The sequence below is a fragment of the Heliangelus exortis genome, chromosome 18, assembly GCF_036169615.1.
Source record: "Heliangelus exortis chromosome 18, bHelExo1.hap1, whole genome shotgun sequence".
Classification (NCBI taxonomy): Eukaryota; Metazoa; Chordata; class Aves; order Apodiformes; family Trochilidae; genus Heliangelus; species Heliangelus exortis.
Window position 1 is genome coordinate 1,182,486 of NC_092439.1, and position 22,482 is coordinate 1,204,967.

The 22,482-nt window shown below is 63.5% G+C and overlaps 4 protein-coding genes across 4 annotated transcripts; 3 read left to right on the forward strand and 1 right to left on the reverse strand.

Moving 5' to 3' along the window:
* Window positions 1-970: 970 nt before the first annotated feature.
* On the forward strand, window positions 971-8,084 carry NDUFS8 (NADH:ubiquinone oxidoreductase core subunit S8). The gene is given in 9 exon segments (XM_071762408.1): window positions 971-1,030; window positions 2,264-2,293; window positions 2,479-2,524; window positions 2,641-2,693; window positions 2,695-2,731; window positions 4,011-4,120; window positions 4,122-4,184; window positions 5,914-6,042; window positions 7,855-8,084. Coding segments are annotated over 9 exon segments (660 nt in total). The 3' UTR covers window positions 7,987-8,084.
* A 1,235-nt stretch (window positions 8,085-9,319) lies between these two features.
* TCIRG1 (T cell immune regulator 1, ATPase H+ transporting V0 subunit a3) lies at window positions 9,320-19,631 on the forward strand. Its single transcript, XM_071761760.1, has 20 exons — window positions 9,320-9,382; window positions 11,064-11,230; window positions 11,890-11,968; window positions 12,107-12,336; window positions 13,053-13,147; window positions 13,809-13,935; window positions 14,016-14,098; window positions 14,225-14,318; window positions 14,431-14,643; window positions 15,529-15,679; window positions 15,762-15,901; window positions 16,771-16,928; window positions 17,007-17,097; window positions 17,192-17,310; window positions 17,485-17,698; window positions 17,825-17,941; window positions 18,028-18,138; window positions 18,922-19,042; window positions 19,127-19,298; window positions 19,405-19,631. Exons 2-20 carry the CDS (start codon window positions 11,114-11,116, stop codon window positions 19,484-19,486), a joined length of 2,514 nt encoding a protein of 837 aa, XP_071617861.1. The 5' UTR covers window positions 9,320-9,382; window positions 11,064-11,113; the 3' UTR covers window positions 19,487-19,631.
* Window positions 9,819-10,858, forward strand: LOC139804495 (uncharacterized). Its single transcript, XM_071761761.1, has 2 exons — window positions 9,819-10,673; window positions 10,716-10,858. The coding sequence occupies exons 1-2, from the start codon at window positions 9,842-9,844 to the stop codon at window positions 10,769-10,771; spliced, it is 888 nt and encodes a 295-aa protein (XP_071617862.1). The 5' UTR covers window positions 9,819-9,841; the 3' UTR covers window positions 10,772-10,858.
* An 87-nt stretch (window positions 19,632-19,718) lies between the features above and the next one.
* Window positions 19,719-21,328, reverse strand: TBX10 (T-box transcription factor 10; the record flags this gene model as incomplete). Its single annotated transcript, XM_071761946.1, has 7 exons — window positions 19,719-20,055; window positions 20,147-20,214; window positions 20,298-20,453; window positions 20,543-20,714; window positions 20,788-20,889; window positions 20,966-21,149; window positions 21,313-21,328. Coding segments are annotated over 7 exons (1,035 nt in total), but the record flags the coding sequence as incomplete, so codon positions are not given.
* Window positions 21,329-22,482: the final 1,154 nt, after the last annotated feature.

Here is a 22,482-nt window from a genome sequence, read left to right on the forward strand (position 1 = left end):
TCCCTGGGGGGGGGAGGCAGAGGGGGAGCTCATCCCTGCCCCCCCCAGGACTCAGCCCGACTGGGAATGGCAGCTCCTGGCTCTCTGCTGGGGGGCAAATTGTCCCCTGTGTCCCCCCCCCACCTCATGGATGGACCTGGATCAACCCCCCCCCCCCCCTGCCCCCTCCTCCTGGTTGTATCCCCTGTGTATCCCCCTAGTAAAGGTTTTCAGCATCCAGCACTGCCTCCTGACACCTCCTGGGGGGGTGAGGGGGGGTCCAGACCCCCTCACAGTGTCCCCATCAGTCACCAAACCCCTTGTGTGTCCCATCCCCCCCCCCCCCTGAACCCCAGGAGCTGTTTTGGGTGTCCCAAGGCCAAGGGACAGGACAGGAATCCCCTCCCCACACCCCCCCCAAAACCCCACAGCCCCCCAAAACCCCACAGCTCTCAGGGTCCCCAAAGCCACCTCCTGGGGGGCACTTGTGTCCCCCCCACCCTGCACTGGGTGGGGTTGGAGGAGCCCCGGGGATGGGGATGGGGATGGGGGGGGGGGGGCTCCTCCTGCAGCCCCCCAGGGAGCAACCTCTGGGCTGGGGGGGTCTGGAGAAACCCCCAGGGATGGGGGGGGCAGAGGAACCCCCTCCCCCCCCCCCCCCCCAGGTGATAGGGACCACCCAGGGACCACCTGGGGTTTGTGGGACCACCTGGAGGGTTTTGGGGACCACATGGGGGGGGGGGTCGTGGGACCATCTGGGGGGTTGTGGGACCACCTGGGGCATTTTGGGACCACCTGGGGGATTTTTGGGAGCACCTGGGGGTTTGTGGGACCATCTTGGGGTTCATGGGACCACCTGGGGGGGTTGTGGGACCACCTGGGGGCTTTTTGGGACCACCTGGGGGGGGTCGTGGGACCATCTGGGGGGTTGTGGGACCACCTGTGGGTTTTTGGGACCACTTGAGAGGGTTGTGGGACCATCTTGGGATTCATGGGACCACCTGAGGGGATTTTTGGGACCACCTTGGGGTTCCAGGAACCACCTGGGGGAGTTCGTGGGACCACCTGGTGATTCTGGGGGCCACCTGTAGGGTTTTGGGACCACCTTGGGGTTCCAGGAACCACCTTGGGGTTTGTGGGACCACCTGGGGCTTTCTGGGACCACCTGAGAGGGTTGTGGGACCACCTGCGGTTTTTTGGGACCCCTTGAGGGGTTTTTGGGGCCACCCGAGGCCACCTCCGTCCCCACCTCCCCCCCAGCCCCTTCCCTCCCCTTCCGCTTCCGCCTTCACGCGGCTCAGCCAATCACCGCGCCGCTCTCCCCAGAACCCTCCCCCTTTTCCCTACCGCAGCCAATCAGGACCCTCCGTTCCCCCACAAGCCACGCCCCCCGACCCCGCCCACCTCGCAACGCGCCTGCGCCTCCGCTCCGTGCGCATGCGCAGTAGCGCCGGGGCCGGCCCAGGGTCAGGACTTGGGGGTCCTTGGGGGAGGTGAGGGGGGGGCACAGGGGGGGGGGTTGGTGGCCACCCAGGGGGCTTTGGTGGCCCAGGGGGGCTTTGTCCTGACCCCCGGGGGCTTGGAGTGGTCCCCGGGTCCCGTCTAGGACAGAGGGAGCGGGCTGGATGCCCCCCCCCCCCTCCCCTTTAGGGGATTTTTGGGGTGGGGGCGGCTGGGGTTGGGTTTGGGGGGGGGGGGGAGAGGTTTGGGTGGTTTGGGGTGGGAAAGGGTGAGCTGGGGGGGGTGGAGGGGGGGACAGGGGGTCTGGGGGCTTGGGGGGCATCTGGGTCTCTTGGAAGAATGGGGGGGACCCTGGGGGACTTGGGGGGGCATCTGGTGGAATTGGGGGGGGGCACAGGGGGCTTGGGGGGGGGAATTTGGGTCCTTTGGGGGGCATCCGGGTCTCTTGGAAGAATGGGGGGGACACACACAGGGGATCTGGGGGGCTTGGGGGGGCATCTGGGGGAATTGGGGGGGGGCACAGGGGGCCTGGGTCTCTTGGGGGGCATCTGGAGGAATTGTGGGGGGGCACAGGGGGCTTGGGGGAGCATCTGGATGCTTTGGAGGAATTGGGGGGGGGGCACAGGGGGCCTGGGTCCCTTTTTGGGGGGGCATCTGGGTCCCTTGGAGGTAGGGGGGGGGGTCCAGGGCACCTGGGGCCACCCAGCTGGGACCCTCGTGGTGGGGGGGCAAATCACCTGGGTCCCTTTTTTTTTGGGGGGGGAGGGGGGTGTCAGCACCTTAGGAGGGGGGGTCTCTTGGTTGGGGGGGGGGTGTCTGTCAGGACACTTTGCCCCCCCCCTCGCCCCCCCCGAGACCCTCTGAGGGTCCCTCTGTGGCATCAGGAGCAGCCATGGCCACGCTGCGTCCTGCTCTACCGGGCTGCCCCGCTCAGGTGAGACCCCCCCCCAACCCCCCCCAGCCCCCCAAAAACCCCCCCGGGACCCCCCCCTTTTTTAACCCTTCTCCCCCCCAGGGACCCCCCGCCCCCCCCCCCCCGGCTACCAGCGCCTGCTCAGCACCACCCCCCCCAGGGGCTGCTACAGTGAGTAAAGGGGCACCGAAGCCCCCCCAGACCCTCCCCCTCAGCCCCCCGGGGGGGTGGGGCACTGCCGCCCCCCTTCCCCGGGGGGGGTGGGCACAGCTCTGTCCCCCCCCCAGAGTACGTCAATGTCCAGGAGCCTGCCATGGACCTGCGCTCTGTCACCGACCGGAGCGGCCCAGACCCTGCTCTGGACGGAGCTGATCCGAGGTCCAGAGCTGGGCTGAGGGGGGGGGGCAGCACCCCCAGACCCCCCTGCCTGACCCCCAGAACCCCCCTGCCTGACCCCCAGAACCCCCTGACCCCCCAGAACCCCCTGACCCCCCCCTGACTGACCCCCCAGAACCCCCAGAACCCCCTGACTGACCCCCAGAACCCCCAGAACCCCCCTGCCTGACCCCAGAACCCCCTGACCCCCAGAACCCCCCTGACTGACCCCCCAGAACCCCCCTGACCCCCCCCTAGCCCCCCCCCTGACTGATCCCAGAACCCCCAGACCCCCCCTGCCTGACCCCACCAGACCCCCCCTGCCTGACCCCCTGACCCCCAGACCCCCCTGCCTCACCCTCAGAACCCCCTGACCCCCTTTGCCTGAACCCCTGTCCCCCAAAACCCCCCCTGACCCCCAGACCCCCCCTGCCTGACCCCCTGACCCCCAAAACCCCCTCTGACCCCAGACCCCCCCTGCCTGACCCCCTGACCCCCAAAACCCCCCCTGACCCACAGACCCCCCCTGCTGACCTCCTGACCCCCAGAACCCCCTGACCCCCCCTTGCCTAACGTCCTGACCCCCAGACCCCCCCCTGCTTGACCCCCAAAACCCCCCCTGACCCTTAGACCCCCCCTGACTGACCCCCAGAGCCCCCTGGGGTGCAGAGACCCCGGCTGGGCCAAACCCCCCCCTAACTGTGCCAAACACCCCTCATTGTGCCAAAACCCCCCCTGGCTGATCCAACCCCCCCCTGGCTGTGCCATAACCCCCCCTTATTGTGCCATAATCCCTCTGTAGGGCACCACAACCCCCCCTGGCTAATCCAAACCCCACAGACTGATCCATCCCCCCCCGTCTGATCCATAATCCCCCTGGATGATCTATAACCCCCCCTGGACATGCCATACCCCCCCTCATTGTGCCAAAACCCCCCCCTGGCTGATCCATAACCCCCCCTGGATGTGCCGTAAATCCCTCTGTAGGGCACCATAACCCCCCCTGGCTGATCCAAACCCCCCCTGGCTGATCCATAACCCCCCCTCATGGAGCCATAAACCCCTCTGTAGGGCACCATAACCCCCCCCAGCTGATCCATAACCCCCCTGGATGTGCCATAACCCCCCCTCATGGAGCCATAACCCCTCTGTAGGGCACCATAACCCCCCCCTGGCTGATCCAAACCCCACAGACTGACCCATCCCCCCCTGCCCAACCCCCCTCCCCCCCCAGCTGCTCCCCGTGCCCCCCGCTGACCCCCCCATCCCCCCCCCCTGCCAGGCCTGGCCATGACCCTGAGCTACCTGTTCCGGGAACCCGCCACCATCAATTACCCCTTCGAGAAGGGGCCCCTGAGCCCCCGGTTCCGGGGGGAGCACGCGCTGCGCCGCTAACCCGAGCGGAGAGGAGCGCTGCATCGCCTGCAAGCTCTGTGAGGCTGCCTGCCCTGCACAGGTCTGAGCTCCAGCACCACCCCTGCCTTCATCAGCATCCTCATCCCCATCCTCATCCTCATCCTCATCCTCATCCTCATCCTCATCCTCATCCTCATCCTCATCCCCATCCCCATCCTCATCCTCATCCTTATCCTCATCCCTATCCCTATCCCTATCCTTATCCTTATCCTCATCCTCATCCTCATCCTCATCCTCATCCTCATCCTCATCCTCATCCTCATCCCCATCCCATCCCATCCCCATCCCATCCCCATCCCCATCCCCATCCCCATCCCCATCCCCATCCCCATCCCCATCCCCATCCCCATCCCCATCCCCATCCTCATCCTCATCCTCATCCTCATCTTCATCCTCATCCTCATCCCCATCCTCATCCCCATCCTCATCCCCATCTTCATCCCCATCTTCATCCCCATCTTCATCCCCATCTTCATCCTCATCTTCATCCTCATCTTCATCCTCATCCTCATCCTCATCCTTGTTTTCCTTCTTGTCCTTATCCTTCTCCTTCTCCCTCTCCTCACCTTCATCTTCATCATCATCATCTTCATCCTCCTTGTCCTTCATCCTCATCTTCCTCCTCATCCTCCTCTCTGTCCTCTTCCTCCTCCTGACCTTCCTTCTCATCCTTTTTGCCCTCCTCGTTTTCCTTCTTGTCCTTCTCCTTGTCCTCTTCTTCATCCTCCTCCTCCTTGTCCCCTTCTTCATCCTCCTCCTCCTTGTCCTCTTCTTCATCCTCCTCCTCCTTGTCCCCTTCTTCATCCTCCTTCTCCTTGACCTCTTCTTCATCCTCCTCCTCCTTGACCTCTTCTTCATCCTCCTCCTCCTTGACCTCTTCTTCATCCTCCTCCTTCTTGTCCTCTTCTTCATCCTCCTCCTCCTTGACCTCTTCTTCATCCTCTTCCTCCTTGTCCCCTTCTTCATCCTCCTCCTCTTTGTCCTCTTCTTCATCCTCCTCCTCCTTGTCCTCTTCTTCATCATCCTCCTCCTTGTCCTCTTCTTTATCCTCCTCCTCCTTGTCCTCTTCTTCATCCCCCTCCTCCTTGACCTCTTCATCCTCCTCCTCCTTGTCCTCTTCTTCATCCCCCTCCTCCTTGTCCTCTTCTTCATCCTCCTCCTCCTCGACCTCTTCTTCATCCTCCTCCTCCTTGTCCTCTTCTTCATCATCCTCCTCCTTGTCCTCTTCTTTATCCTCCTCCTCCTTGTCCTCTTCTTCATCCCCCTCCTCCTTGACCTCTTCATCCTCCTCCTCCTTGTCCTCTTCTTCATCCTCCTCCTCCTCGACCTCTTCTTCATCCTCCTCCTCCTTGACCTCTTCTTCATCCTCCTCCTCCTTGACCTCTTCTTCATCCTCCTCCTCCTTGACCTCTTCTTCATCCTCCTCCTCCTTGTCCCCTTCTTCATCCTCCTTGTCCTCTTCTTCATCCTCCTTGACCTCTTCTTCATCCTCCTCCTCCTCGACCTCTTCTTCATCCTCCTCCTCCTCCTTGTCCTCTTCTTCATTCTCCTTGTCCTCTTCTTCATCCTCCTCCTTGCCCTTTTCCTCCCCCTTCCTCCTCACCTTCCTCCTCCTCCTCCCCCTCCTCCTTCCTCTCCTCCCCCCACATCCCACCCGGATCAATCTGGGACTTCCTATCTCGGATTCCCAGCCCTGGGGGGGAGGTTCTGGGGGGGTTTGGGGTTCATGTGACACGTCCCCCCCCCCGTGTCCCCCCCCTCCCCTTTAGGCCATCACCATCGAGGCCGAGCCCCGCGCTGACGGGAGCCGCCGCACGACGCGCTACGACATCGACATGACCAAGTGTATCTACTGTGGGTTCTGCCAGGAGGCCTGTCCTGTCGATGCCATCGTGGAGGTGACACCCCCAACCCCCCCAGTCACACCCCACGGCCCCCCCGCCCCACCGGCCCCCCCCACCCTGCACCTCTGGGAACGACCCTGTGGTGGTCAGTGGGACGGGAGATGAGGTGGAGCGGGCGGGGAGGGGGACAGGGGGGTGACAGGGAGGGGGACAGGGGAGTGACAGGGTGACAGGGAGGGGGACAGGGAACAGGGGACAGGGGAGAGGTGACAGGGAGGGGGACAGGGAGGGTGACAGGGTGACAGGGGGGTGACAGGGATGGTGACAGGGGACAGGGGGCAGGTGACAGGTGACAGGGAGGGGGACAGGGAGGGTGACAGGGAGGGTGACAAGGGGCAGGTGATGGGGGCAGGTGACAGGGAGGGTGACAGGGTGACGGGGAGGGTGACAGGGCAGGTGATGGGGGGCAGGTGACAGTGGGGAGGTGACAGTGGGCAGGGTGACAGTGGGGAGGTGACAGGGGGCAGGTGATGGGGGGCAGGTGACGGGGTAGGTGACGGGGAGGGTGACAGGGAGGGTGATGGGGCAGGTGACAGTGGACAGGGACAGTGGGCAGGTGGCAGTGGGAAGGTGACAGGGGAAGGGTGACAGGGGGGGTCACTACCAACCCCCTCCTTCCCAGGGGGTCATTCCTGTCCCTTTTTATTCCCCAGGGAGGGATCATTCCCATCCCCTTCCTTCCCACTCTCTTCCTTCCCAGGAGGGGGATCATTCCCAACCCTCTTTTTGGGGTGGGGGGTTCCCAACCCCCTGTTTCCTGGAGGGGGGGTCATTCCCACCCTCTTCCTTCCCAGGGGGATCATGCAGGTGACAGGGGGCAGGTGACAGGGGGCAGGTGACAGGGGGCAGGTGGTGGCCCCACTGGGGGTTGTTCCTGGCCACTGAACTCGTGGAGCTGTGGTCTGGGTGGTTGGGGAGGGAGGAGGAGAGGGAAGGAGTTGATGGAAAGAAGTCCTGAGGGCAATGGGAGAGGGTTTGGGGGGGGGGGGGATGGTGGGACCGCTGCTCCCCAACATCTCCAGCAGTGCCCTGGAGGAGGGGACAGAGGGTGGGGACACAGAGCTGGGAGGGGGGGGTGGCCCAGCAGCTGTGCTGCCATCCTGGGAGAGCTGGGGATGGGCTGGAGGGGCTGGGGGGGGAGATGTTGGGGGAGATGCCAGGAGTGGGGAGTCTTCCATCCGGGCAAGGAGAAGCCCAGGGAGCAGGAGAGGTTGGGGAGGGAGGTGGCAGAGGAAAGGGACCTGGGGGACAGCAGGGTGAGCACCAGCAATGTGCCCTGGTGGCATCTGGGGGGGTTGGGAGGGCAGGAGAGGTTCTGCTCCCCCTCTGGTGAGGCCACAGCTGGAAGAGGAGAAACTTCTGGAGTGGGAGGGAGGGAGCCCTGGTCCAGGCTGCCCAGAGAGGTGGGGGAGGCTCCATCTCTGGAGGCTTCCAACCCCCCCTGGACACCATCCTGGGTGGGTGACCCACACTGGGTGACCCTGCCCTGGCAAGGGGGGGTTGGACTCCATCATCACCTCTCGAGGTCCCTTCCAACCCCCCGTGGACACCATCCTGGGTGGGTGCCCCTGCCCTGGCAGGGGGGGGTTGGGTTCCATCATCTCCTGAGGTCCCTTCCAACCCCCCCCTGGACACCATCCTGGGTGGGTGCCCCACACTGGGTGCCCCTGCCCTGGCAAGGGAGGGGTTGGGCTCCATCATCACCTCTTAGGTCCCTTCCAACCCTTCTGAGGGTCCCAGGGAAGACACCCCCCCCCCAAAAAAAAACAAAAAACCAGCCCCCAGCCCCTTCCCTTGTCCCCCCAGGGTCCCAACTTCGAGTTTTCCACGGAGACCCACGAGGAGCTGCTCTACAACAAGGAGAAACTCCTCAACAACGGGGACAAGTGGGAGGCTGAGATTGCTGCCAACATCCAGGCTGATTATCTGTACCGGTGACAGCCCCCCCGGGCCCCCCCGCCCCCCACAAATAAAGGATATTTTTTTTGGGGGGGAAACCCCCCACCCCCTCCCCAACCTCGGGGGCACCTCCTGAACCTGCCTCTGTCTCTGTCTCTTTTTCAGCACTGGGGAAGGGGTTGGATCCCCCCCCTCGGGGGGTATTTTGGGGAGGGGGGGGGGGATGGGGGTCTTGGGGGTGACCTCGTTGGGGTGGGGGGCACAGGGATGGGGGCTGCAGGGATAGGGGTGGGATGGGGAGGAGGAATATGGGGGGAATAAGGCTGGGGGGGCATCTGCTCCGTGGCTGAATTTGGGGGGGGTCATTCCCAAGCCCCTGATTTCTGGAGGGGTCATTCCTGACCCTCATTTTCCTGTGTGGGGGGGGTCATTCCCACCCCCTTCCTTCCCAGGGGGAGTCATGCCCAACCTTTTTTTCCCAGGGGGGTCATTCCTGACCCTCTCCTTCCTGGGGGTCTCATTCCTGACCACTTTTTTCCTGGGGGGGGGTCATTCCTAACCCCTTCTTCTTGTGGGGGAGATCATTCCCACCCCTACTTCCCGGGGGGGTCATTCCCACCTCAATCCTTCCCAGGGTTGGGGGGAATCATTCCTCATCCTCTTTTTCCCGGGGGGGGGGGGGGGGGAGGGAATGATTCCCAACCCTTTTTTTCCGTGGGAGGGGAGGTCACTACCGACCCCCTCCTTCCCGGGGGGGTCATTCCTGTCCCTTTTTATTCCCCGGGGATCATTCCCACCCCTTTCCTTCCCACCCCTTTCCTTCCCACGCCTTTCCTTCCCACCCCTTTCCTTCCCGGGGGGGGGGGTCATTCCCAACCCTCTTTTTGGGGTCCCCAACCCCCTATTTCCTGGGGGGGGTCATTCCCACCCTCTTCTTTTCCAGGGGGCATCGTGCCCAACCCTTTATTTTCCGAGGGGGGGGGGGGGGGGGGGGGGCATTCCCAACCCCCTATTTCCCAGGGTGATGGTGGGGGGGGGGGTCATTCCCGACCCTTTTTTTCCCAGAAGGGACCATTCCCACTTCCCTATTTCCCTCTGGGACGGGGGGGGGGGGGGGGCTCTTTCCGTTGTTCTTTTCCACCTCCAGGAGTTTGGGGAGGGGGGGTGTTGGGTTTTGGGGGGGTGGGGGGGTCCTATGAGTGTCCTCAGTTTCCCAACTCCCCACGGGACTGGGGGTGCTCTCGGTCCGTCCCGGTTCCCAAAAATCCCGTGGGGGGGGAACAGCCCCAGTCCTAGAGGGGGTCCCGGGCTGCGATGGTACCGGACGGGTCGGTCCCACCCCAAAACCCGGTCCCACCCCCCCCTTGCCCCGGTCCCACCCCCCCTGACCGGGTCCTTCCTGGGGAAGAGGAAGTGCAGAGCCCGGCGTGTCCGGGTAGGGGCGGGAGGTATTTGGGGGGGGGGTGGGGGTCTTACACTTCCTGCACCCCCCCACTATGCCCAGGAAGGGCCGGGGGTCCCAAAAATGGAGGGGGTCCCAAAAATAGGGGGGGGTCCCAGAGGATGAGAGGGGTCCGGAGCAGCCAATTCCCCCGCTGAGCTCAAAAAGGGGGGGCCCGGGACTGCACCCCCCCCCCCTCCCCGCTGTTTTTGGAGGTCCTGGGTCTGGGGGGGGGGGGTTGTTCTAGTTGGGGGATCCCGGGCAGCTCGCACCCCCCCCCCCCTCCTCTCCCCAGGAGATTTGGGGTCCCGAGGGAATGGGGGGGACCTCGGGGTCCCGGAGCTGAGTGCCCCCCGTTTCCCCCCCCCCCCTCTGTGGGTCCCGGGGCGGTCCCGGGGGTGTGGGTGGGATTTGGGACCTTGAGTCAGAGGCAGCTGAGCTGGGAGGGGGGGGATGGGGCGGGATTTGGGGAGAATTCGAAAGGATTTTGTAAGTTCCGTGCTGGGAAGAGCCGCTCGGGAGCAGGAAGGGTCCCTGCCCCCTCCCCAGACACCCCGGGACCCCCAGCGAGCCCCCCGAGCCCCTCCGGGACCCCCAGCTGGAACCCCGGGATCCCCCGAGCCCTTCGGAACTTCCCGGGAACCCCCGGAACCCCCCGGGACCCCCAGCGAGATCCCCAGCGAGACCCCGGGACCCCCAGCGAGCCCCCCGGGACCCCCCGAGCCCTTCGGAACTTCCCGGGAACCCCCGGAACCCCCCGGGACCCCCAGCGAGATCCCCAGCGAGACCCCGGGACCCCCAGCGAGCCCCCCGGGACCCCCCGAGCCCTTCGGAACTTCCCGGGAACCCCCCGGGATCCCCAGCGGGACCCCCGAGCCCCTCGGAACCCCCCCGGGACCCCCTGAGCCCTTCGGAACCCCCCGGGACCCCCCGAGCCCTTCGGAACTTCCCGGGAACCCCCCGGGATCCCCAGCGAGACCCCCGAGCCCCTCGGAACCCCCCCGGGACCCCCTGAGCCCTTCGGAACCCCCCGGGACCCCCGACCCGACCCTTGGAACCTTTGGGCAAACGCCGGGACCCCTGACCGGACCCTTGAGAGCCCTCGGGGGCCCCCAGCCAGACCCCCAGAACCCTTGGGTAGAACCTCGGGACCCCCGGCCAGACCCCCAGAACCCTTGGGTAGAACCTTGGGACCCCTGGGCAGACCCCCAAGGACCCACGGGCAGCCCCTGGCCCCCCAGCAATCTCTTGAGACCCCCGGGACCCCCAGAGAGACCCTTGGGACCTTCAACCAGACCTTTGGGACCCCCAGAGAGACCCTTGGGACCCTCAACCAGACCTTTGAGACCCTTGGGACCCCCAGAGAGAGCCCCAGACCCCTAGAGAGACTCTTGGGACCTTCAACCAGACCTTTGAGATCCTTGGGACCCCCCCCAAGAACCTTTGAGACACTTGGGACCCCCAGATAGACTCTTGGGACCCCCACCCAGACCTTTGAGACCCTCGGGACCCCCAGCCAGACCCTTGGGACCCTCAACCAGACCTTTAAAGCCCCACCCCCCCCCCCCGCAAGCAAACTCCTGGGGTCACCCCTTTCCCCTTCCCTCTTCACCCTTGCTATCCCTCACCCCATTTTTTTTTTTTTTTATTTTTTTTTTTTGTCCTCCCACCCTAGGTGGGTGCCCCCAGGTGTCAGCACCCCAGGGGGGGTCCCGGGGGGGTCAGATGGGGTCCCTGTTCCGCAGTGAGGAGGTTTGCCTGGCACAGCTCTTCCTGCACTCAGCCTCTGCCTACAGCTGCATCAGCGAGCTGGGGGAGAGGGGGCTGCTGGAGTTCAGGGACGTGAGTAGGGGGGCTTGGGGGGGGGAGTTGGGGGGCCCCTTGGGGGGGTTTGGGTGGTCTGGGTGGCTCTGGTGGGGTTGGGGTGCCCTGGGTGGGTCTGAGTGGGTTTGGGTGCAGAAGAGGTGCCATGGGTGGGTTTGGGGTACCCTGGGTGGATCTGGGTGTGTTTGGGGAAGGTCGTTTAATTTGGGGTGCCCTGGGTTGGTCTGGTGGGTTTGGGGTGCTCTGGGTGGGTTTGGGTGCAGAGGGGGTGGTCTGGGTGTGTTTGGGGAGGGTCGTTTAATTTGGGGTTCTCTGGGTGGGTCTGGTGGGTTTGGGTGCAGAGAGAGTGCCCTGTTTGGGTTTGGGGTACCCTGTTTGGGTTTGGGGTGCCCTGGGTGTTTTTGGGTGGGTTTGGGTGCAGAAGGAGTGCCCTGTTTGGGTTTGGGGTACCCTGCTTGGGTTTGGGGTACCCTGGGTGTTTTTGGGTGGGTTTGGGTGCAGAGGGAGTGCCCTGTTTGGGTTTGGGGTGCCTTGTTTGGGTTTGGGGTGCCCTGGCTGCAGGGAGTGGACGTTTTGGGGGCCACATCCTGGTGCTGTGCCGGGCGGGTGCTGATGCTCCCCAGCCCCTCTCCCCTCAGGATATTCACCCCCTTTTTCTCCCCTGTGCCCCCCAAAAGCTGAACCCCAAGGTCAGCGCCTTCCAGCGACGCTTCGTGGGGGAGCTGCGGCGCTGCGAGGAGATGGAGAAAACCTTCAGTGGGTGCTTCGGGGGGACCCCTCCGGGTGGGGGTGTGTGTGAAATGCTTTGGGGGTGCTCCCCAACTCCATCGTTTTAATTTGGGGTTTTTTTTTGGGGGGGTGTTTGTTGTTTTTTTCTGGGTTTTTTGGGGGCAGCTTTCTTGCAGCAGGAGCTGCGGGAAGCCGGGCGGGCGCTGGGGCCGTGTCGGGAGAATCCGCGGGCACCGGGGGCTCGGGAAGCTCTGAGGGTGCAGGAACAGTCGGAGCAGTTGTCCCGGGAGCTGCGGGAGGTCAGCTCCAACAGGACCTCCCTGCTCCATCGCCTGAGGGACCTCCGGAGGTACCTCCATGTCCTGCGGGAGGGACAGCGCTTCACCAGCCTGACGGTGGGGACAGCAGCGATGGGGGGAAGGGGAGAGCTCTGGGAGGGAGGTTGGGGTCCTATGGGTTGGGCTGGGAGGGTTTGAAGTCCTTGGGATCCCCTGGGTTGGTCTGGGGGGGGTTGGGATGGGTGGGTTGGTTTGGGTGCCTTGGGTTGGTCTGGGTGGGCTTGAGGTCCTCGGGGTCCCATGGGTTGGTCTGGGAGAGTTTGAGGTCCTTGGGGTCCCCTGGGTTGGGCTGGGAGGGTTTGGGGTCCCATGGGTTGGTCTGGGAGGGTTTGAGGTCCTTGGGGTCCCCTGGGTTGGTCTGGGGGGGTTTGGGGTCCCATGGGTTGGGCTGGGAGGGTTTGAGGTCCTTGGGGTCCCCTGGGTTGGGCTGGGAGGGTTTGGGGTCCCATGGGTTGGGCTGGGAGGGTTTGGGGTCCCATGGGTTGGTCTGGGTGCCTTGGGTTGGTCTGGGTGGGTTTGGGATGGGTGGGTTTGGGGTCATATGGGTTGGTCTGGGTCCCCTGGGTTGTTCTTGGGTGGGTTTGAGGTCCTATGGGTGCCCTGGGTTGGTCTGGGTGGGGTTGGGGTCCCCTGGGTTGCTCTGGGTGTGTTTGGGGTCAGTCTGGGTGTGTTTGGGGTGCTGTGGGTGCAGAGGATTTGGGGTGGGTGGTTGGGTTTGGGGTTCTCTGGGGTTGTTCTGGGTGGGTTCATCTCTTTGCACCCCATCACCACAGCCCCCCCTGGGCTCCCCCCCACGGCCTCGGGCGTCCTCGGAGCACGAGCCCCTCCTGGACCCGTCCCTGCACCAGCACCTGGAGCGCAAAATCCAGTGAGGGGGGGACAGGGGCTGGGGACGGGGACACGGCTGGGGGGTGGGGGGAATGGGGGAGGACAAGGCTGGGAGAGGGGCTATGGGGCAGCTGAGAAGGTTGTAGGGTGAAGGATGGAGAAAGATGATGAGGAAAATGAAAAGGTTGTAGGATGAGGGTTGGAGATGGGTTATGAGGAAAATGAGAAGTTTGTAGGACGAGGGTTGGAGATGGGTTGTGAGGAAAAAGAGAAGGTTGTAGGGTGAGGGTTGGAGAGGGAGCATGGAGCAACCTGAGAAGGTTGTAGGATGAGATGGAGAAGGCTGATGGGGCACCTGAGAAGGTTGTAGGATGAGGGTTGGAGATGAGTTATAAGGAAAATGAAGGTTGTAGGATGAAGATTGGAGAAGGACCATGGGGCAGCTGAGAAGATTGTAGGGTGAGGGTTGGATATGGGTTATGAGGAAAATGAAAAAGTTGTAGGGTGAGGATTGGAGAGGGACTATGGGGCAGCTGAGAAGTTTGTAGGGTGAGGGTTGGAGCTGGGTTATGGGACATCGTGACCGTGGGGCAGCCTGTGGGAGCTGGGTTGGGGGTGAGCCATGGGGCAGCAGGCAAGGCTTGGAGCTGGGCCGTGGGGCAGTGGCCACCCCAGCAGCCACCCGTGTCCGTGTCCCTCAGCTTCGTGGCCGGCGTCATCCACCCCTGGCGGGTCAGCGCCTTCGAGCGGCTCCTGTGGCGCGCGTGCCGTGGCTACCTGGTGGCCAACTTCGTGGAGATGCCCGAGCCCATGGAGGACCCCGCCACGGTGAGCAGGACACCGGGGGGGGGGCGGTGGGGATGGTGGGGACGTGGGGACAGAGGTGACACGGGCTGCGGTGTCCCCAGGGCGAGAGCATCACCTGGGTCATCTTCCTCATCTCCTACTGGGGCGAGCAGATCGGGCAGAAGATCCGGAAGATCTCAGACTGGTGAGCAGAGGTTTATTGAGCAAGGGGTGTGTGTGTGTGTGTGTGTGTGTGTGTGTGTGTGTCCCACACCCACCCATGGGGCTGAGCCCTGGCACCCCACGCTGTGTTGGTGTCCCCTTGTCCCAGCTTCCACTGCCACGTCTATCCCTACCCCGAGAGCGAGGCCAGCCGGGAGGACGTCATCAACGGGCTGCAGAGCCAGATCCAGGACCTCAGCCTGGTGAGCTGGGCCCCACGGGCAGGACCCCATGGGCAGGACCCCACGGGCAGGACCAGGGAGACCCCACCGGGAGCCTCCCCGTGGCCCTGACCCCCCCGTGGGACACCCGCAGGTGCTGGAGGAGACGGAGCGGTTCCTGGCGCAGGTGTTGGACAAGGTGGTGGTGGCTCTGCCCACCTGGAGGGTGCAGGTGCAGAAGATGAAGGCCATCTACCTCGTCCTCAACCTGTGCAGCTTCGATGTCACCAAGAAGTGCCTCATTGCAGAGGTCTGGTGCCCCGTGCAGGACCTCACCCAAGTGCAGGAGGCTCTGCGACAGGGATCGGTGGGTTGCTTGGTGGCCCCAGCTCCTCGTGTCAGGGGTTGCTTGGTGGCCCCAGCTCCTCGTGTCAGGGGTTGCTTGGTGGCCCCAGGTCCTCGTGTCAGGAGCTGCTTGGTGGCCCCAGGTCCTCGTGTCAGGGGTTGCTTGGTGGCCCCAGGTCCTCGTGTCAGGGGTTGCTTGGTGGCCCCATGTCCTCATGCTGAGGGTCACTCAGTGTCCCCATGTCCCCAGACCAGTTGTTGCTTGGTGTCCCCATGTCCTTGTGCCAGTGGTCACTTGGTGGCCCCATATCCTCATGCCAGGAGCTGCTTGGTGGCCCCATGTCCCCATACCAGTGATCACTTGGTGACCCCATGTCCCCATACCAGGGGTCACTTGGTGTCCCCATCCCCTCATGCCAGAGGTCACTCAGTGTCCCCATGTCCCCATACCAGTGGTCACTCAGTGTCCCCATGTCCCCATACCAGTGATCACTTGGTGTCCCTGTGCCCTCATGCCAAGGGTCACTCAGTGTCCCCATGTCCCCATACCAGTGATCACTTGGTGACCCCATGTCCCCATACCAGGGGTCACTTGGTGTCCCCATCCCCTCATGCCAAGGGTCACTCAGTGTCCCCATGTCCCCATACCAGGGGTCACTTGATGTCCCCATCCCCTCATGCCAAGGGTCACTCAGTGTCCCCATGTCCCCATACCAGGGGTCACTTGGTGTCCCCATCCCCTCATGCCAAGGGTCACTCGGTGTCCCCATGTCCCCAGACCAGACATTGCTTGGTGTCCCCGTGTCCTCCCACTGGGTTTGCTTGGCGTGTCCCCTCATCCTCACGCCCGAGGCCACTCAGTGTCCCCAGGTGGGTGCTGTGGTGGCTCAGGGTGCTGTCCCCACAGTACCAGAGTGGCTCAAGCGTGGAGTGCTTCGTGCAGCGTGTCCCCACCTCCGAGAGTCCCCCGACCCTCATCCGCACCAACAAGTTCACCGCTGGCTTCCAGAACATCGTGGATGCCTACGGGGTGGCCACTTACCAGGAGGTCAACCCCGGTAAGACCCCCTTGGGCCTCTCTCCCGTGGCTTTGGGGGGGGTGTAGGGCCCCGCGTGACGCCGTCCCCGTGTCCCCCACAGCGCCCTACACCATCATCACCTTCCCCTTCATCTTTGCCATCATGTTTGGGGACGTGGGGCACGGGCTGCTCATGTTCCTCTTTGCCCTCTGGATGGTCCTGAATGAGAAGAGCCCCAACCTGCGTCAGGCCACCAATGAGGTGAGGGGGATGGGGTGGGACGTGGGATGGAGGTGTGGGACATGGGGTGGGACGTGGGATGGAGGTGTGGGGCATGGGGTGGGACGTGGGATGGAGGTGTGGGGCATGGGGTGGGGCGTGGGATGGGGCTGGAGGTGTAGGACATGGCTGGGAGCATGAGGATGTGGGATGGGGTTGGGACATGGGATGGAGGTGTGGGGCATGGGATGGGGTTGGGGCATGGGATGGAGGTGTGGAGGAGGGTTGGAGGTGTGGGACATGGTGTGGGGCACAGGATGGGGTTGGGGCACGGGGTGGGGTTGGAGGTGTAGGACATGGCTGGGGGCATGAGGATGTGGGATGGGATTGGGACATGAAATGGGGTTGGGTGTGTAGGATGTGGTTGGGGGGCGTGTCTCTACATGGAGACATGGGACAGGGTTGGGAGGTGTGGGACATGGCTGGGGATGTGAGATGGGGTTGGAGATGTGGGACATGGTTGGGAACACGAGGTGGGGTTGGAGTTGTGGGATGGGGTTGGAGATGATGTAGGACATGGTTGGGAACATGAGGTGGAGCTGGAGATGTGGGATGAGGTTGGAGTTGTGGGACATGGGAACACAAGGTGGGGTTGGAGATGTGGGATGAGGTTGGAGATGATGTGGGACATGGTTGGGAACACGAGGTGGGGTTGGAGATGTGGGATGGGGTTGGAGATGATGTGGGACATGGTTGGGAACACGAGGTGGGGTTGGAGGTAACGCTTTGGGGCACCAGATGGGGTTGGAGCCGTGTGGATGGGGTTGGTGTCAGAGGATGGGGCTGGGGGATGGTGTGGGGCAGGGGAGGTGGTGTGGGACATGGCAGCCACCTTCCCTCCCCCTGCCCAGATCTGGCTGACGTTCTTTGAGGGCCGTTACCTCCTCCTGCTCATGGGGGCCTTCTCCATCTACACCGGCTTCATCTACAACGAGTGCTTCAGCAAAGCCACCGTCATCTTCCCCTCTGCCTGGAGCGTGGCCACCATGGCCAACCACTCCTCCTGGAGGTGGGACCCCCCCAACGCCCCCCAGGGACCCCCCCTCCGAGTCCCTGCCTGCACTGACCCCCCCTGCTCTGCCCCCAGCTCTGCCTACCTCGCTACCCACCCCTCCCTCACCCTGAATCCCAACATCACCGGCGTCTTCCGAGGACCGTATCCTTTTGGGATCGACCCGGTGAGCGTCCCAGGGGGGAGAGGACAAGGTGGGACCCTTGGTGGGGTCCCAGAACCCGGTGGACCCAATGTCTCACCCACCTTCTCCGTGACAGATCTGGAGCTTGGCCACCAACCACCTCAACTTCCTCAACTCCTTCAAGATGAAGATGTCCGTGGTGCTGGGGGTCATCCACATGAGCTTTGGGGTCATCTTGGGGGTCTTCAACCACGTGTGAGTCGTCCCCCCCCCCCTCGTGGCTTCAGCCACGAGCTCTGGCCACCCGTGGTCACGCCGGGTTGGGGCTGATGAGTGGTGGGGACCCAGGAGACACGTGCAGGTTTTTGACGAGGTTTTTGATGATCTTTTTGACCACGCTGAGGTTTCTGATGTCCCCTCTGGTCCCAGGCACTTCCGGCAGTGGCACCGCTTGGTGCTGGAGCTCCTGCCCGAGATGGTTTTCCTCCTGGCTCTCTTTGGTTACTTGGTCTTCCTCATCTTCTACAAGTGGATCAAGTTTGATGTCTCTGACTCCATGGTGGCTCCCAGCATCCTCATCCACTTCATTGACATGTTCCTCTTCACCTCCAACCCCAGCAACCTCCCTCTCTACCAGGGACAGGTACCACCCGGACAAGATGGACCCAGACCACCCCGGGACCCTCTTTTTTTTTTTTTTTATTTTGCCCCTCTTCATCCTGAGCTGGAGGTGGGGGGACCCTAAAAGTTGTCCCCGACCCCGTGTCAGGTGGCGGTGCAGACGCTGCTGGTGGTGCTGGCGCTGGCGTCGGTGCCGGTTCTGCTCCTGGGGACACCTCTCTACCGGTGGTACCGACAGCGTGTGCCGAGGCCCGACTGTCCCCTGGTGAGGTGGTGGTGACAGCCGGGCCCTGGGGGGCTGGGGGGACACACGGGATGGGGGGGCTGTCACTGCTGGTGCTGTCCCCACAGCCGGTGGCCGGCGAGGAGCAGGAGCCGCTGCTGGAGGGGCAGAACTCGGGCACCTCCGTCAATGCCACCAGGGAGGACGTGGAGAGTGGGGAGCACGGGCCTGACACCGAGGTGAGGGCCACCAGCTCCGTTGGGATCATTGTCAGGGTTGGAAAGGACCTTTAAGGTCATCCAGTTGCGACCCCCAGATCAAAGCCCCCATCCCACCTCCCACCGGATCAAAGCCCCATCATCCAGCCTGACCTTCCAGAGATGGAGGGGGCTTCCACCACCTCTCTGGGCAACCTGTGCCAGGGTCTCCCCACCCTCGTGGGGAAGAACTTCTTCCTCACATCCAATCTCAACCTCTCCTCCTCGAGTTTGAATCCATTCCCCATCTCCTCCTAAAAAGTCCCTCCCTGGATCCCCCTGCTGCGATAAGGTCTCCTCAGGACCTTCTCCTCCCCAGACTGAATAACCCCAACTTTTTGGGGTGTTGTGGGGAAGAACTTCTTCCTCACATCCATTCTCAACCTCTCCTCCTCGAGTTTGAATCCATTCCCCTTGTCCTATCATTCCCTCCCCTCCTAAAAAGTCCCTCCCTGGATCCCCCTGCTCCAGGGGCTACCCTTGGAACCTCCTCTTCCCCAGACTGAATAACCCCAACTTTTTTGGGGTGTGGTGGGGAAGAACTTCTTCCTCACATCCAATCTCAACGTCTCCTCCTCGAGTTTGAATCCATTCCCCTTGTCCTATCACTCCCTCACCTCCTAAAAAGTCCCTCCCTGGATCCCTCTGCTCCGATAAGGTCTCCTCGGGACCTCCTCTTCCCCAGACTGAATTACCCCAACTTTTTTGGGGTGTGGTGGGGGTTGGTAGGGTTGGTTGTGCCTGACACTTGTGCTGTCCCCACAGCACCTGGACTTGTCCCAGATCTTCATGCACCAAACCATCCACACCATCGAGTACTGCCTGGGCTGCATCTCCAACACCGCTTCCTACCTCCGCCTCTGGGCCCTCAGCTTGGCCCACGCCCGTCAGTCCTGGTGCCTTCACCCACCATTTACCCCCTTCCCTCCCACCCCCGGGGAGACCCTCACCCTTCCCCTTCTCTCCCCAGAGCTCTCGGAGGTCCTGTGGACCATGGTGCTGAGGAACGGCTTCGTGGGGCTGAGCTACGCGGGGGCCTTGGTGCTGCTCCCCGTCTTCGCCGCCTTCGCCGTCCTCACCGTCGCCATCCTCCTGGTGATGGAGGGGCTCTCCGCCTTCCTCCACGCTCTGCGCCTCCACTGGTGAGCTCCGTCCCCCTATCTCCAGGGTTTGGGGTCTCCGAGGAGGGGTTGGGGTCACCAAGCCCCCCACCCCACCCTTCCTTCACCTCCTTCTCCCGACTCCCAGGGTGGAATTTCAGAACAAGTTTTACTCCGGTGCTGGGTACAAGTTGTGTCCCTTCGCCTTCACCCACGACCTCTGCGAGTAGCCAGCCTCGTGGTGGGGGGGTCGGAGAGTTGGCTGGACCCCAACCCACCCCACCACCACCACCTTGCCCCCCCCCCCCCTCCCCAAACCCCCTCCAGAACCCCGGGGGTGGTGGGAGCAGTGAATAAAACCATCCCCGTGGCTCAGCCCCATCTCTGTGCCCTCTGCTGTGGTTCTGGGGGGTGTGGGTGGTCCTGGGGGGTGTAGGGGTCCCTGTCCGTCCCCCCCCCAAATCACTGTTGCCCATAGGTGAAGGGGGGGGCAGTGGTGGGGCTGTAGGTGCTGAGGGGGGGGAAGGTGGGCAGGGGGTAGGGCAGTGCGCGGGGTTTGGGTCCCCCATAGACACCAGGGGGCTGGAAATGGGGGGGGAAGGTGTGTGGGGGGGTGGGTTGGGGGGTTCCCACTCTATGGGGAGCCCCCGGGGGGGCGGGGAGAGAGGGTAAGAGGGGGTCAGCTGCCCCCCCTCTGCCAGCCCCTCTACCTTTCTGCTGCTTCTCGGGGTGGGGGTGTAGGGGGGTAGCCCGGGCACGGGGCACAGCACCCAGCAGGGACCCTGCTGAGACCCCACACCTGCAAGAGAAATGGGGGAGGGGGTCAAGAGGGTGGTGTGGAGCCCCTCATGTTGGGGGGGGGAGGTTTGGAGGAGGTTTGGAGGCTTTACCAGGGCTCAGGGTCCCCATCCCGAAAGCCTTTGGCGAAGGGGTTGCTGGCGATCTTCAGTTGGGTGATCTGGGGAGGGGAGGGGGTGAGAGGGGGGGCTTTCTGAGGGGGTGGGACACGACATGGGGGTCCCCTCTAGGCTAGGGGCTCACCCGGTGGTTCTGGTAAGCTGTGACGGCCATGAACTGGGTCTCGGGGAAGCTGAAGGTCTTGAAGTTCTGGTGGGCGAAGCGCTCGCTGTCGCGCCGCGGGTCAACGAAGACGACGTGGAAGCGGGGTTGGTAGCGGTGCATGGAGTTGAGGATGATCTAGGGTGGTAGTGGGGGGAAGAGGGGGGTTGAGGAGGTGGGTGAGACCACCCTCACACTCACCCCCCCACCCTGGTCCGGGTCCTCACGTGGCCGTTGTCATCCAGGAGGTTGTTGGTCAACTTGAGTTTGTCGAAGGAGACGATTTGCCGCATCCATTGGGCGCCCTTGGCCGGGGAGTCGGGGTGGAAATGGACCCGTCCCGGGGCTGCTGGGTCAGCCCTGCCCGCTGCCAGCCAGGAGGAGCTGTGGAAGGCGTATCTGTGGGGTGGAGGGGGGGCTCAGCACCACGGGGATCCAGCCCCAACCCCCCCTTTCACCCCAACATCCTCACCGGTATCTCTTGTCATCCAGCGGGATGAAGTCCATCAGCAAGACGTAGTCAGCCAAGGGGTCCAACCCCGTCAGCTTCACCTGGAAGGTGGGGAACATCCTCCTGGGGGGATGAGAGGGGTGGGAAAAGGGTGTCCCCCGCCCAGCACCCCCCCCTCTCCTCCCAGCCTGGTGCCTACCTGCCCGCCTTGGTGACGATCATCTCGGTGCCCAAGCGGTTGAACTCTTCCCACAAGCTGCCCATCTCCAGCCGTGCCACCACCTGGCTCACCTGCTGGTTCTTGCCACCGCTCCCCAGACCCTCCCCAGCCCACCCCAGGCTGGTGCTGCAGGGGGGTCCCTCACCTGGCCCCCCCTGGAAGGCTGGGAAGGGATGAGGAGGTGTTGGGTCCAACCCATGGACCCCCAGCCCACCCGTTCCTGGTGGGGTTTTGTCCCTCCCCATTGCACCCCCGCTTTCTGATGGTGTTGGGTGACCCATGAGGTGGGGGGGGTTGCTATGGGGGGGTGGGGGTGGGGGGGTTACCTGCCATGGGTGCAGACGGTGGTCAGGAGGTGTCCAGGACCATGGGTGAAGCCCCCTCCAGCTCCACCCCAGCTCTGCACCATCCTCCTCCTGCTGCTGGGGGTTTTATGCCCCAGCTCAGGGGGTGGAGACACAGAGGTTGGAGCTCTGGTGGTCCTCAGGGGGGGTGGGGGGGGGCTGGAACGTGGCCCCCCCCTTCCCCAACCTTCCTTTGTGCTTTGATGTGATGATGATGATGGACAGGAGGTGGCCGTAGGACCAGTGGGACCAGTGCTGGTCCTCAGCAAGGTTTGGAGGTTCCCTGGGCTGGGAGGGGGACAGCTCTTTTGGGAGGGTCCCCTTGTCCCCTTCGTGTCACGTGTCTGAGCTGGAGGGAGGGGGTGTGGAGGCTGCAAAGTCCTTGTCCCCCGGGCACATGTCACTGTTGTCACCACCTGATATTAAATATCACGACACTGTTGGCTTGAGAGAAGCCTCTGAGGCACCAGGGAAGGGGTTGGTGTTCTGCACCCCCCAAAAAAAAATGTCTGGAGAGACCAGGTGAGGATGCTGGGGGTCTGGAGGGATCAGAGGATGTCCTGGTGAGGATGCTGGGGGTCTGAAGGGATCAGAGGATGTCCTGGTGAGGATGCTGGGGGTCTGGAGGGACCAGGGGATGTCCTGGTGGGGATGCTGGGGGTCTGGAGGGACCTGGAAACATCACCATGAGGATGCTGGGGGTCTGGAGGGACCAGGGAATGTCCTGGTGAGGATGCTGGGGGTCTGAGGGACCAGGGGACATCCCCGTGGATATTCTGGGGGTCTTGGATCAGGGGATTTGTGGTGGGGGTCTGGAGAGACCTGGAGACATCCCCATGGGGGTCTGGAGGGATCAGAGGATGTCCTGGTGAGGATGCTGGGGGTCTGAGGGACCAGGGGATGTCCTGGTGGGGATGCTGGGGGTCTGAGGGACCAGGGGACATCGTGGTGGGGGTCTGAGGGGACCAGGGGACATCCTGGGGGGGATGCTGGTGGCTTTCTGTCCCTGGCACTGGTGTCCTTGGGCAAGGGCTGAAAGTCCTTCATGTTTCCTGCCGAGCTGGCTGTTTTCTCCAAAAACTGAGAAAGCAACCATCTCCCCAGTCCTTCCCCCCTCCTTCCCCCTGTCCCCACGTGTGTCCCATGTCCCCC

Excerpts from the sequence above, each read along its gene's own strand:
- LOC139804495 (XM_071761761.1), top strand. The coding sequence starts at position 9,842 with ATGGGGCGGGATTTGGGGAGAATTCGAAAGGATTTTGTAAGTTCCGTG. Across the intron at positions 10,674-10,715 it reads CCCAGAGAGACCCTTGGGAC|CCTCAACCAGACCTTTGAGA; the intron begins CTTCAACCAGAC and ends GACCCTTGGGAC.
- TCIRG1 (XM_071761760.1), top strand. The coding sequence starts at position 11,114 with ATGGGGTCCCTGTTCCGCAGTGAGGAGGTTTGCCTGGCACAGCTCTTC. Across the intron at positions 12,337-13,052 it reads AGCGCTTCACCAGCCTGACG|CCCCCCCTGGGCTCCCCCCC; the intron begins GTGGGGACAGCA and ends CCATCACCACAG. Across the intron at positions 15,902-16,770 it reads TGCGTCAGGCCACCAATGAG|ATCTGGCTGACGTTCTTTGA; the intron begins GTGAGGGGGATG and ends CCCCCTGCCCAG.